At 38.1% G+C, this 15,428-nt stretch overlaps 1 protein-coding gene and 1 pseudogene across 1 annotated transcript; both read right to left on the bottom strand.

Moving 5' to 3' along the window:
• The window catches only part of LOC129024245 (alanyl-tRNA editing protein Aarsd1-like), a 129,451-nt pseudogene that overhangs the window by 26,969 nt on the left and 87,054 nt on the right, over window positions 1–15,428 (bottom strand).
• Window positions 12,081–14,330, bottom strand: LOC129024244 (small ribosomal subunit protein uS2B-like). The gene is made up of 2 exons (XM_063659977.1): window positions 13,806–14,330; window positions 12,081–12,104 (listed from the first exon to the last, which is right to left on the bottom strand). Exons 1-2 carry the CDS (start codon window positions 14,313–14,315, stop codon window positions 12,096–12,098), a joined length of 519 nt encoding a protein of 172 aa, XP_063516047.1. The 5' UTR covers window positions 14,316–14,330; the 3' UTR covers window positions 12,081–12,095.

The following is a 15,428-nucleotide window of genomic DNA, read 5'->3' as shown; positions in this document are numbered from 1 at the left end:
ACACTCTTCAGGATATTATCCAGGAGAATTCCCCCAACCTAGCAAGACAGACCAACATTCAAATTGGGGAAATATACAGGACACCACAAAGATACTCTTCAAGAAGGGCAACTCCAAGACACATAATTGTCAGATTCACCAAGGTTGAAATGAAGGAAAAAATGTTAAGGGCAACCAGAGAGAAAGTTCGACTTACCCACAAAGGGAAGCCCATCAGACTAACAGCAAATCTCTCTGCAGAAACCCTACAAGCTAGAAGAGAGTGGGGGGCCAATATTCAACATTCTGTAAAAAAAGAATTTTCAACTCAGAATTTCATATCCAGCCAAACTAAGCTTCATAAGTGAAGAAATAAAATCATTTACAGAAGCAAATTCTGACATTTTGTCTCCACCAGGCCTGCCTTACAAGAACTCCTGAAAAAAGCACTACACATAAAAAGGAACAACGGATACCAGCCACTGCAAAAACATACCAAATTGTAAAGGCCATCGATACTATGAAGAAACTGCATCAACTAATGTGGAAAATAACCAGCTAGCATCATAAAGAGAGGATCAAATTCACACACAATACTAACCTTAAATATAAACAGGCTAAATACCCCAATTAAAAGACACAGACTGGCAAATTGGATAAACAGTCAAGACCCGTCGGTGTGCTGTATTCAGGAGACCCATCTCATGTGCAAAGATGCACATAGGCTCAAAATAAAGGGATGGAGGAATATTTACCAAGCAAATGGAAAGCAAAAAAAAAAAAAAAGGCAGGGGTTGCAATCCCAGTCCCTGATAAAAAAGACTTTAAGCCAACAAAGATCAAAAGAGACAAAAAAGGGCATTACATAATGGTAAAGGGATCAATGCAGCAAGAAGAGGTAACTCCTAAATATATATGCATTCAATACAGGAGCACCCAGATTAATAAAGCAAATTCCTAGAGACCTACAAAGAGACTTAGATTCCCACACAATAGTGGGAGACTTTCACACCCCACTGTCAATATTAGACAGATCAATGAGAGAGAAAATTAACAAGAATATTCAGGACTTGAACTCAGCTCTGGACCAAGCAGAACTAATAGACATCTACAGAACCCTCAACCAAAAATCAACAGAATATACATTTTTCTCAGCATCACATGGCACTTATTCTAAAATTGACCACATAACTGGAAGTAAAACACTCCTCAGCAAATGCAAAAGAATGGAAATCATAACAGTCTCTCAGACCACAGTGCAATCAAATTAGAACTCAGGATTAAGAAATTCACTCAAAACCACAAAACTACATGGAAATTGAACAACCTGCTCCTGAATGACTACTGGGTGAGTAATGAAATTAAGGCAGAAAAATAAAGATATTCTTTGAAACCAATGAGAACAAAGACACAACGTACCAGAATCTCTGGGACACAGCTAAAGCAGTGTTAAGAGGGAAATTTATAGCACCAAATGCCAACAAGAGAAAGCAGGAAAGATCTAAAATTGACACCCTAAAATTACAATTTAAAAAACTAGAGAAGCAAGAGTGAACAAATTCAACAGCTAGCAGAAGACAAGAAATAACTAAGATCAGAGCAGAACTGAAGGAGATAGAGACAGTAAAAAACTTAAAAAAAAAAAAATCAGTGAATCCAGGAGCTGGTTTTTTGAAAAGATCAACAAAATAAATAGACTGCTAGCCAAACTAATAAACAAGAAGAGAGAGAAGAATCAAATAGATGCAATAAAAAATGATAAAATGATATCACCACTGATCCCACAAGAATACAAATTACAATCAGATAATACTATAAACACCTCTATACAAATAAACTAGAAAATCCAGTAGAAATGGATAAATTCCTGGACACATGCATTCCTTCTGAAACTATTCCAAACAACGGAAAAAGAGAGACTCCTCCCTAACTCATTTTATGAGGCCAGCATCATCCCGATACCAAAACCTGGCAGAGACACAACAAAAAAAGAAAATTTCAGGCCAATATCCCTGATGAACATTGATGCGAAAATCCTCGATAAAATAGTGGCCAACCAAATACAGCAGCACATCAAAAAGCTTATCTACCATGATCAAGTCGGCTTCATCCCTGGGATGCAAGTCTGGTTCAACATAGGCAAATCAATAAGCATAATGCATCACATAAAGAGAAGCAATGACAAAGACCACATGATTATCTCAATAGATGCAGAAAAGGCCTTCAACAAAATTCAACACCCCTTCATGCTAAAAACTCTCAATAAACTAGGTATTGGTGGACCCTATCTCAAAATAATAAGAGCTATTTATGAAAAACCCACAGCCAATATCATACTGAATGAGCAAAAACTGGAAGCATACCCTTTGAAAACCAGCACAAGAAAAGGATGCCCTCTCTCACCACTCCTATTCAACATAGTATTGGAAATTCTGGCCAGGGAAATAAGGCAAGAGAAAGAAATAAATGATATTCAAATAGGAAGAGAGGACATCACATTGTCTCTGTTTGCAGATGACATGACTGTATATTTAGAAAACCCCATTGTATCAGCGCGAAATCTCCTTAAGCTGATAAGCAACTTCAGCAAAGTCTCAGGATACAAAATCAATGTACAAAAATCACAATCATTCCTACAAACCAATAACAGGCAAGCAGAGAGCCAAATCGTGAGTGAACCCACATTCACAATTGCTACAAAAAGAATAACATACCTAGGAATACAACTTACCAGGGAGGTGAAGGACCTCTTCAAAGAGACTACAAACCACTGCTCAAGGAAATAAGAGAGGACACAAATAAACGGAAAAACATTCCATGCTCCTGGATAAGAAGAATCAATATTATGAAAATGGCCATACTGACCAAAGTAATTTATAGATTCAATGCTGTCCCCATCAAGCTACCATGTACTTTCTTAACAGAATTAGAAAAAATTACTTTAAATTTCATATGGAACCAGAAAAGAGCCCATATAGCCAAGACAATCCTAAAAAAAAAAAAGAATAAAGCTGGAGGCATCACACTTCCTGACTTTAAACTATACTACAAGTCTACAGTAACCAAAACAGCATGGTACTGGTACCAAAACAGAGATATAGACCAATGGAACATAACAGAGGCCTCAGAAATAACCACACATCTACAACCATCTGATCTTTGACAAACTTGACAAAAACAAGCAATGGGGAAAGGATTCCATATTTAATAAATGGTATTGGGAAAGCTGGCTAGCCATATGCAGAAAACTGAAACTGGACCCTTTCCTTACACCTTATACAAAAATTAATATGGATTAAAGACTGAAACAGAAGACCTAAAATGCTAAAATCCCTAGAAGAAAACCTAGGCAATACCATTCAGGACATAGGCATGGGCAAAGACTTCAGGACTAAAGCAACAAAAGCCAAAATTGACAAATAGGATCTAATTAAACTAAAGAGCTTCTGCACAGGAAAAGAAACTATCATCAGAGTGAACAGGCAACCCACAGAATGGGAGAAAATTTTTGCAATCTATCCATCTGACAAAGGGCTACTATCCAGAATCTACAAAGAACTGAAAGAAATTTACAAGAAAAAAAGGAACAACCCCATCAAAAAGTTGGCAAAGGATATGAACAGGCACTTCTCAAAAGAAGACATTTACACAGCCAACAAACATGAAAAAAAGCTCATCATCACTTGTCATTAGGGAAATGCAAATTGAAACCACAATGAGATACCATCTCACACCAGTTAGAATGGCAATCATTAAAAAGTCAGGAAACAACAGATGCTGGAGAGGCTGTGGAGAAATAGGAACACTTTTACACTGTTGGTGGGAGTGTAAATTAGTTCAACCATTATGGAAGATAGTGTGGTGATTCCTCAAGGATCTAGAATTAGAAATACCATTTGACCCAGCAATCCCATTACTGAGTATATACCCAAAGGATTATAAGTCATTCTACTATAAAGACACATGCACACGTATGTTCATTGTGGCTCTGTTCACAATAGCAAAGACTTGGAGCCAACCCAAATGCCCATCAATGATAGACTGGATAAAGAAATTGTTGCACATATCCACCATGGAATACTATGCAGCCATAAAAAAGGATGAATTCATGTCCTTTGCAGGGACATGGATGAAGCTAGAAACCATCATTCTTAGCAAACTAACAAGAACAGAAAACCAAACACTGCATGTTCTCACTCATAAATGGGAGTTGAACAATGAGAACACATGGACACAGGGAGTGGAACATCACACACCAGGGCCTGTTAGAGAGGTGGGGCACTAGAGGTGGGATAGCATTAAGAGAAATACCTAATGTAGATGACAGGTTGATAGGTGCAGCAAACCACCATGGCACATGTATACCTATGTAACAAACCTGCACATTCTGCACATGCACCCCAGAACTTAAAGTATTAAAAAAAAGAAGAACAGAAACCAAAACAGATCCATCCTTGTATGATTAATTAATGTACAGACAAAGGTGCCAAAGCAATCCAATGGGAAAAGAAAGTCTTTTTAACAAATGGTGCTGAACAACTAGACATCAGTATGGAAAATAACAATGTTGTCTCCTACCTTATACCATAGACAGAAGTTAATTTGAGATGGTGATGTGGTTTGGATTTGTGTCTCCACCCAAATATCATGTCAAATTGTAATCCCCAATGTTGCGGGAGGGGCCTGCTGGGAGGTAATTGGATCATGGAAGCACATTTCCCCCTAGCTGTTCTCATGATAGCAAGTTCTCACGAGATCTGATTGTTTAAAAGTGTGTAGCACCTCCCACTTCACTCTCTTCGTCCTGCTCCAGCCATGTAAGATGTGCTTGCTTCCCCTTCTACCATGATTGAAAGTTTCCTGAGGCATCCCCAGGGATGCTTCCTGTATAACCTGTGGAACCATGAACCAATTAAATCTCTTAAAAAAAAAAAAAAAAGAAGAAGAAGAAGATGGCCAAATAGGAACAGCTCCAGTCTACAGCTCCCAGCATGAGCGATGCAGAAGATGGTCGTGGTTTCTGCATTTACAACTGAGGTACCGGGTTCATCTCACTGTGGCTTGTTGGAGAGTGGGTGCAGGAAAGTGGGTGCAGTGCACTGAGCAAGAGCCAAAGCAGGGCAAGGCATTGCCTCACCCAGGAAGTGCAAGGGATCAGGGAATTCCCTTTCCTAGCCAAGCAAAGGTGTGACTGACAGCACCTGGAAAATCAGGTCACTCCCACCGTAATACTGCACTTTTCCAATGGTCTTAGGAAACAGCACACCAGGAGATTATATCCCACGCCTGGATCAGAGGGTCCCACGCCCACGGATCCTCACTCATTCCTAGCACAGCAGTCTGAGATCGAACTGCAAGGTGGCAGCGAGGCTGGGGGAGGGGCGCCCACCATTGCCAAGGCTTGAGTAGGTAAACAAAGTAGCTGGGAAGCTCGAACTGGATGGAGCCCACCGCAGCTCAAGGAGGCCTCCCTGCCTCTGTAGACTCCACCTCTGGGAGCAGGGCATAGCCGAACAAAAGGCAGCAGAAACCTCTGAAGACTTAAATGTCCCTGTCTGACAGCTTTGAAGAGAGTGGTCATTCTCCCAGCACAGAGTTTGAAATCTGAAAATGGACAGACTACCTCCTCAAGTGGGTCCCTGACCCCCGAATAGCCTAACTGGGAGGAACCCCCCCAGCAGGAGCAGACTGACACCTCACACAGCCAGGTACCCCTCTGAGATGAAACTTCCAGAGGAATGATCAGGCAGCAACATTTTCTGTTCAGCAATATTTGCTGTTCTGCAGCCACTGCTGCTGATACCCAGGCAAACAGGGTCTGGGGTGGACCTCCAGCAAACTCCAACAGACCTGCAGCTAAGTGTCCTGACTGTTAGAAGGAAAACTAACAAACAGAAAGGACATGCACACAAAAACCCCATCTGTACGTCACCATCATCAAAGACCAAAGGTAGATAAAACCACAAAGATGGGGAAAAAGCAGAGCAGAAAAACTGAAAATTCTAAAAATCAGAGCACCTCTCCCCCTCCAAAGGAATGCACCTCCTCTCCATCAATGGAACAAAGCTGGAGGGAGAATGACCTTGATGAATTGAGAGAAGAAGGCTTCAGACAATCAAACTTCTCTGAGCTAAAGGAGGAAGTTCGAACCCATTGCAAAGAAGTTAAAAACCTTGAAAAAAGATTAGATGAATGGCTAACTAGAATAACCAGTGGAGAGAAGTCCTTAAAGGACCTGATGGAGCTGAAAACCATGGCACGAGAACTACATGACAAATGCACAAGCTTCAGTAGCTGATTCGATCAACTGGAAGAAAGGGTATCAGGGATTGAAGATCACATGAATGAAATGAAATGAGAAATTTAGAGAAAAAAGAATAAAAAGAAATGAACAAAGCCTCCAAGAAATATGGGACTATGTGAAAAGACCAAATCTACGTCTGATTGGTGTACCTGAAAGTGATGGGGAGAATGGAACCAAGTTGGAAAACACTCTGCAGGGTATTATCCAGGAGAACTTCCCAAACCTAGGAAGGGAGGCCAACATTCAAATTCAGGAAATACAGAGAACTCCACAAAGATACTTCTCGAGAAGAGCAACTCCAAGACACATAATTGTCAGACTCACCAAAGTTGAAATGAAGGAAAAAGTCTTCAGGGCAGCCAGAGAGAAAGGTCGGGATACCCACAAAGGGAAGCCCATCAGACTAACAGTTGATCTCTCGGCAGAAACTCTACAAGCCAGAAGAGAGTGGAGGCCAATATTCAACATTCTTAAAGAAAAGAATTTTCAACCCAGAATTTCATATCCAGCCAAACTAAGCTTCATAAGTGAAGGAGAAATAAAATACTTTACAGACAAGGAAATGCTGAGAGATTTTGTCACCACCAGGTCTGCCCTAAAAGAGCTCCTGAAGGAAGCACTAAACATGGAAAGGAACAACCGGTACCAGCCACTGCAAAATCATGCCAATTGAAAAGACCATCGAGGCTAGGAAGAAACTGCATCAACTAACGAGCAAAATAACCAGCTAACATCATAATGACAGGATCAAATTCACACATAACAATATTAACCTTAAATGTAAATGGGCTAAATGCTCCCAATTAAAAGGCACAGACTGGCAAATTGGATAAAGAGTCAAGACCCATCAGTGTGCTGTATTCAGGAAACCCATCTCACATGCAGAGATACACATAGGCTCAAAATAAAAGGATGGAGGGAGATCTACCAAGCAAAAGGAAAACAAAAAAAGGCAGGGGTTGCAATCCTAGTCTCTGATAAAACAGACTTTAAACCAACAAAGATCAAAAGAGACAAAGAAGGCCATTACATAATGGTAAAGGGATCAATTCAACAAGAAGAGGTAACTATCCTAAATATATATGCACCCAATACAGGAGCACCCAGATTCATGAAGCAAGTCCTTAGATACCTACAAAGAGACTTAGACGCCCACACAATAATAATGGGAGACTTTAACACCCCACAGTCAACATTAGAAAGATCAATGAGACAGAAAGTTAACAAGGATATCCAGGAATTGAACTCAGCTCTGCACCAAGCAGACCTAATAGACATCTACAGAACTCTCCACCCCAAATCAACAGAATATACATTCTTCTCAGCACCACATCACACTTATTCCTAAATCGACCACATAGTTGGAAGTAAAGCACTCCTCAGCAAAGGTAAAAGAACAGAAATTATAACAAACTGTCTCTCAGACTACAGTGTAATCAAATTAGAACTCAGGATTAAGAAACTTACTCAAACCCATTCAACTACATGGAAACTGAAAAACCTGCTCCTGAAAGACTACTGGGTACATAACGAAATGAAGGCAGAAATAAAGATGTTCTTCGAAACCAATGAGAAGAAAGACACAACATACCAGAATATCTGGGACACATTCAAAGCAGTGTGTACAGGGAAATTTATAGCACTAAATGCCCACAAGAGAAAGCAGGAAAGATCTAAAATTGACACCCTAACATCACAATTAAAAGAACTAGAGAAGCAAGAGCAAACACATTCAAAAGCCAGTAGAAGGCAAGAAATAACTAAGATCAGAGCAGAACTGAAGGAGATAAAGACACAAAAAACCCTTCAAAGAAATCAATGAATCCAGGAGCTGGTTTTTTGAAAAAGATCAACAAAATGGATAGACTAGCAAGAGTAATAAAGAAGAAAAGAAAAGAGAGAAGAATCAAATAGATGCAATAAAAAATGATAAAGGGGATATCACCACCGATCCCACAGAAACACAAACTACCATCAGAGAATACTATAAACACCTCTACACAAATAAACTAGAAAATCTAGAAGAAATGGATAAATTACTCAACACATATACCCTCCCAAGACTAAACCAGGAAGAAGTTGAATCTCTGAATACACCAATAACAGGCTCTGAAATTGAGGCAATAATTAATAGCTTATCAACCAAAAAAAGTCCAGGACCAGACGGATTTACAGCCAAATTCTACCAGAGGTACAAGGCAGAGTTTGTACCATTCCCTCTGAAATTATTCCAATCAATAGAAAAAGAGGGAATCCTCCCTAACTCATTTTATGAGGACAGTATCACCCTGATACCAAAGCCTGGCAGAGACACAACAGAAAAAAGAGAATTTTAGACCAATGTCTCTGATGAACATCAATGCAAAAATCCCCAATAAAATACTGGCAAACTGAATCCAGCAGCATATAAGAAAGCTTATCCAACATAATCAAGTGGGCTTCATCCCTGGGATACAAGGCTGGTTCAACATACGCAAATCAGTAAACATAATCCAGCATATAAACAGAACCAAGAACAAAAACCACATGATTATCTCAATAGATGCAGAAAAGGCCTTTGAGAAAATTCAACAACTCTTCATGCTAAAAACTCTCAATAAATTAGGTATTGATGGGACATATCTCAAAATAATAAGAGCTATTTATGACAAACCCACAGTCAATATCATACTGAATGGGCAAAAGCTGGAAGCATTCCCTTTGAAAATGGGCACAAGACAGGGATGCCCTCTCTCACCACTCCTATTCAACATAGTGTTGGAAGTTCTGGCCAGGGCAATCAGCCAGGAGAAAGAAATGAAGGGTATTCAATTAGGAAAAGAGGAAGTCAAATTGTCCCTGTTTGCAGATGACATGATTGTATATCTAGAAAACCCCATTGTCTCAGCCCAAAATCTCCTAAAGCTGATAAGCAACTTCAGCAAAGTCTCAGGATACAAAATCAATGTGCAAAAATCACAAGCATTCTTACACACCAATAACAGACAAACAGCCAAATCATGAGTGAACTCCCATTCACAATTGCTTCAAAGAGAATAAAATACCTAGGAATCCAACTTACAAGGGATGTGAAGGACCTCTTCAACAAGAACTACAAACCACTGCTCAATGAAAGAAAAGAGGATACAAACAAATGGAAGAACATGCAAATTGATCCTATCTGTGCAAATGGATAGGAAGAATCAATATTGTGAAAATGGCCATACTGCCCAAGATAATTTATAGATTCAATGCCATCCCCATCAAGCTACCAATGACTTTCTTCACAGAATTGGAAAAAACTACTTTAACGTTCATATGGAACCAAAAAAGGACTCACATTGCCAAGTCAATCCTAAGCCAAAAGAACAAAGCTGGAGGCATCATGCTACTGGATTTCAAACTATACTACAAGGCTACAGTAACCAAAACAGCATGGTACTGGTACCAAAGCAGAGATCCAGACCAATGGAACAGAACGGAGCCCTCAGAAATAATACCACACATCTACAGCCATCTGATCTTTGACAAACCTGATAAAAAACAAGAAATGTGGAAAGGATTCCCTATTTAATAAATGGTGCTGGGAAAACTGGCTAGCCAGATGTAGAAAGCTGAAACTGGATCCCTTCCTTACACCTTCTACAAAAATTAATCCAAGATGGATTAAAGACTTAAATGTTAGACCTAAAACCATAAAAACCCTAGAAGAAATCCTATGCAATACCATTCAGGACATAGGCATGGGCAATGACTTCATGTCTAAAACACCAAAAGCAATGGCAACAAAAGCCAAAATTGACAAATGGGATCTAATTAAACTAAAGAGCTTCTGCACAGCAAAAGAAACTACCATCAGAGTGAACAGGCAACCTACAGAATGGGAGAAAATTTTTGCAATCTGCTCCTCTGACAAAGGGCTAATATCCAGAATCTACAAAGAACTCAAACCAATTTACAAGAAAAAAACAAACAACCCCATCAAAAAGTGGGCAAAAGATATGAACAGACACTTCTTAAAAGAAGACTTTTATGCAGCCAACAGACATATGAAAAAATGCTCATCATCACTGGCCATCAGAGAAATGCAAATCAAAACCACAATGAGATACCATCTCACACCAGTTAGAATGGCAATCATTAAAAAGTCAGGAAACAACAGGTGCTGGAGAGGATATGGAGAAATAGGAACACTTTTACACTGTTGGTGGGACTGTAAACTAGTTCAACCATTGTGGAAGTCAGTGTGGTGATTCCTCAGGGATCTAGAAGTAGAAATACCATTTAACCCAGCCATCCCCTTACTGGGTATGTACCCAAAGGATTATAAATCATGCTGCTATAAAGACACATGCACACGTATGTTTTTTTATGGCACTATTCACAATAGCAAAGACTTGGAACCAACCCAAATGTCCATCAGTGATGAACTAGATTAAGAAAATGTGGCACATATACACCATGGAATACTATGCAGCCATAAAAAATGATGAGTTCATGTCCTTTGTAGGGACATGGATGAAGCTGGAAACCATCATTCTCAGCAAACTATCACAAGGACAAAAAAACAAACACTGCATGTTCTCACTCATAGGTGGGAATTGAACAATGAGAACACTTGGACACAGGAAGGGGAACATCACACACTGGGGCCTGTTGTGGGGTGGGGGGAGGGGGAGGGTTGGCATTAGGAGATATACCTAATGTAAATGACGAGTTAATCGGTGCAGCACACCAACATGGCACATGTATACGTATGTAACAAACCTGCACGTTGTGTACATGTACCCTAGAACTTAAAGTATAACAATTAAAAAAAAAAACCCACTGGCACTCCATTTCCAGAGAATTGAAAAGACATAGGGCCTTGCTCTGGATTAGGCGTTGGCTTGATGGTATGTTATAACTTGTTTGATCTTCCATATGAATCACTAAAATATTCTCCATATCAGCAATAAGGCTGTTTGGCTTTCTCAATATTTATGTATTTAGTGAAGTAACACTTTTAATTTTTTTCAAGAACTTTTCCTTTGCTTTCACAACTTTGCTATTTGGTGCAAGAGGCCTAGACTTCAGCCGCTCAGCCTGCCACGTGCCTTCCTCACTAAGTTTAATCATTTTGAGATTTTGATATAAGGTGAAGAAAGTGCAAGTCTTCCTACCACTTAAACAATTAGAGGCCATTTCAGGATTACTGTGTCTCCTATATTCAATATGTTTCTGTCTCAGGCAATAGGGAGGCCCTAGGTGGAGAAACAAGATGAGGTAACAACTCATCAGAAAAGCAGTCAGAAGAAACACAACATTTGCTGATTAAGTTCATGATTTTACATAAGCGAGATTCATAGTTCAATATCACAATAAAAATGGTAATAAGAATTCTGAAGAAAGTTCACTTACTATACCTAACAATAATAAAGAAAAGTGGAAAATTAACAAAATGTGGTATAGAGACACAAAGTCAACACAGTGCTGCTGGAAAAAATGGCACCAACTGACTTGCTGGATGGAGGGTTGCCACATGGGTGGGTTTAAAAAAAAAACCCACCATGATATCTGAGAAACATAATAAAGCCACATGCAATAAAAGTAAAAATTTTTAATATGTAGTGTGTAGGCATTACAATTCCTTGGGTAATTTAATTCTAAATATTTTATTTTTTGTTAGATATTGTAAATGGGATTGTTTTCTTGATTTGTGTCAGATAGCTTGCTGTTTGATTATAGAAACATTACTAATTTGTTTTTGTTGCATTTGTCTCCTCCAGTGATATTTAATTCCTTTTGTAGACCTGTTTTTGGTGAAATTCTTAAGCGTTTTCTGTACATACCATCATGTCATCTGTAAAAAAATAAATAAATAAATAAAAAATAACTCATTCCAAGTTAAATGCTTTTTATTTTCTTGACTTGTTGCTGTGGTGAAAACTTCCAGTACTATGTTGAATGCAAGTGATGAGATTGGGCATTTGTGATGTGTTTTTTATTCGAGGAAAAGCTTTTTATGTTTTCCCCTCTGAATAACATGTTAGCTCTAGGTTTTAAAATCATGGGATTTATTGCACTAGTGGCCTAGATTTCAGCCACTCAGTCTTCAACATTCCTTCCTCACTAAGTTTAATCATTGTTAGAGGCCATTTCAGGGTTACTGTTTGTCCTATTTTCAATGTGGTTCTGTCTCAGGGAATAGGGAGACCCAATTCTGTGCCTAAATGTTTGAATTGTTACCATGAAAAAATTATAAATATTCTCAAATGCTTTTATGATATTGACTGAGATGATCATATAGTTTTAATCCTTTGTTCTGTTAGTGTAATGCATAACATTAATTTCCATATATACAATCATTTTTGCATCACTGGGATGAATACCACTTGATTATGAAAAATAAAATGTTTAAAATGCACTGTTGAATTCAGGTTGCTAGTTTGTTGTAGAGGATTTGCGTGTCTATGCTCATCATAGATATTGGCCTCTGCTTGTCATAATTTTTAAAATTTTCTTTTTCATTAATTATCTCAAAATTATAATTGCATGTATTTATTGAATTCAGTGTGATGTTTTCGTATATATTTAGGTTGCATATTAATCCAGTCACATGCAGTTATCATTTCTTTGTGGTGAAAACGTTGAAAAGTGTCTATTCTCTTTTGAAATATACAGTATTTTACATTTAACCATAGTCATGATAGTGTGTGAAAGAACAGAATAATTTACTCGTCTTCTCTAATTGTCACTTTGTACCTAATGGGCCAAATCAAAGGCCCCTCCCCTGTAGGGTAGAACCACAGTTCTACTCTCTGACTTTAGGATATCAAATTTTTATTTTCTTAGTATCCATATGAGTAAGATAATACAGCATTAGTCATTCAGTATCTAGCTTATTATGGTTAAAATGCTGCCTTCAAAATTTATTCATGTTATTGCAAATTACAGGATTTCATTATTTTTTATGGCTGGAAAGTATTGTACTTTGTATATAAATATATAACATTTTCTTTGACTGTTACCCACTGTGGGACACTTAGGTTAATCCCATATCCTAGCCACTGTAAATACTACTAAAATAAATATGGCAGTACAGATATCTTATTATCTTTGGGTGTATGCTTGATAGGAGGATTCTGGGATCATGCATTAGTTCTGTTTATAATTTTTAAGAAACCTCCCAACTATTTTCCACATTGGCTACACTAATTAACAATCACAGCAACAGTGTGTAAATATCCTGATTTGTCCACTCCCTCACCAATAGTGTAACTTTTGTCTTTTTGATTAGCAATTCTAACTGGAAGTGGTATTTTCTTGTGGATTTGGATTTGTGTTTTCCAGAATGTTAGTGATACTGGGCATTTTTTCATGTACATGTTGGTCATTTGTATTTATTCCCTTCAAAAATGTCTATTCAGGTCTTTTGCCAATTTTTTTGTTTTTTTTTTTCACAACTTTTAGAAACTGACGTTTATTTTCCATCAACCATTTTTCCATGTTGCTTAAGAGCCCATGCAAGAACAGCTTAAGACCATTCAGTGGTTGCTCCTACCCATTCAGTGGCCTGAGTAGTTGGAGCTGCAGACCAGGCTTCCGTGGCAGGCTCAGGCTGAGTAGCAGTGAACTCAGGAGCTGGAGCAGTCCATTCACCCTGAAATTCCTCCTTGGTCACTGCCTTTTCAGCAGCAGCCTGCTCTTCTTTTTCAATCTCTTCAGGATCTCTGTAGAAGTAGAGATCAGGCATGACCTCCCAAGGGTGTTCACGGGAAATGGCGCCACGCATGCACAGAACTTCCTGAGCCAGCATCCACCACATCAAACCCACTGAGTGAGCTCCCTTGTTGTTGCATGGGATGGCAATGTCCACATAGCGCAGAGGAGAATCTGTGTTACACAGAGCAATGGTAAGTAGGTTAACATAAGATGCCTCCGTGAGAGGCTGGTGGTCAGCCCTGGGGTCAGTAACCACAAGCCGTGGCTCCCAGAAGGCTGCCTGGATCTGGTTAGTGAAGGTTCCAGGAGTGAAGCAGTCAGCAATTTTTGCCAATTTTTTAAAATTCATATTACTTTTTTCTTGCTATTGAATTATGTTAGTTGTATCTTCTTAACTCTTTGTCACATGTACTGTTTGCAAATATTTTCTCCAATACTGTAAATTGATATTTTCTCCGATACTGTAAATTGACTCCTCACTCTTAATACTCTTTTGCTGTGCAAAAGCTTTAAACTTTGATGTACTCTCATTTGGTTATTTTTCCTTTTATTCCCTGAAAAGTTCAGGTCTCATTTCTAAATCCTTGCCCAGCAAAATATCATGAATCATTTCTCCCATTTTCTTCAAGAAGTTTCATAGTTTCCAATTTTACATTTAATTATTTATTTAATTTGGAGTTAATTTTTGTGTATTTTTAGATGTAGACTTCTAATTCTTTTGCATGTAATTATCAAATTGTCCCAGTACCATTTACACGGTAAATGTTTTATTTTCACTGAAGTGTGCTCCTGGCAAGTTTGTAAAAAATCAGTTATGTTTAAGAGCTTTAGTTTATTTCCTTTCTACTCTGCTCCAGTTGTGTCTGTGTCTGTCTTATGCCAGACAATGCTTTTCTGGTTACTATAATTTTGTAGTCTGTATTAAAGCCAGATACTTCAATTACCCTGGATCTCTTCATTTTCTTTAATATTTTTTCATTTAAGATTTTTGTTGCTCCATACAAATTTTAGAATTATTTTCTTCTGTTTATAGGCAAAACTAACATAATATCAGAAATTTAATAGGGATGCAGAGATCAATAAATTGCTTTGAGTAGTATATATATTTTAAGATATAAATTATTCTAACCCATAAATATAAAATATATTTCTACTCATTTGTGTCATCAATTTCTTCCTTCACTGCTTTTATTACAAAATGAATTATTTTTTAAAGAGTTTTCATTACAGAAATCTTTGGCTTGTTCAGATCTCTTCCTTGGTACTTTTGTAAGCTATTGTCAATGACACTCATTTCTTGTTTTCTTTTTGAAATTACCCACCGGTGGGATATAGAAATTCTATAGGTTTTTGTATGTCTGTTGTGTATTATGCAATTTTACTGAATTTCTTTATCACTTCCAAAAGGTTTTAAGGGAAGAGTGTATTTTCTTTCTTTCTTTCTTTTTTTTTTTTTTTTTTG

Source organism: Pongo pygmaeus, chromosome X (genome assembly GCF_028885625.2).
Source record: "Pongo pygmaeus isolate AG05252 chromosome X, NHGRI_mPonPyg2-v2.0_pri, whole genome shotgun sequence".
Classification (NCBI taxonomy): domain Eukaryota; kingdom Metazoa; phylum Chordata; class Mammalia; order Primates; family Hominidae; genus Pongo; species Pongo pygmaeus.
This window is presented reverse-complemented; position numbering and strand designations above follow the sequence as displayed.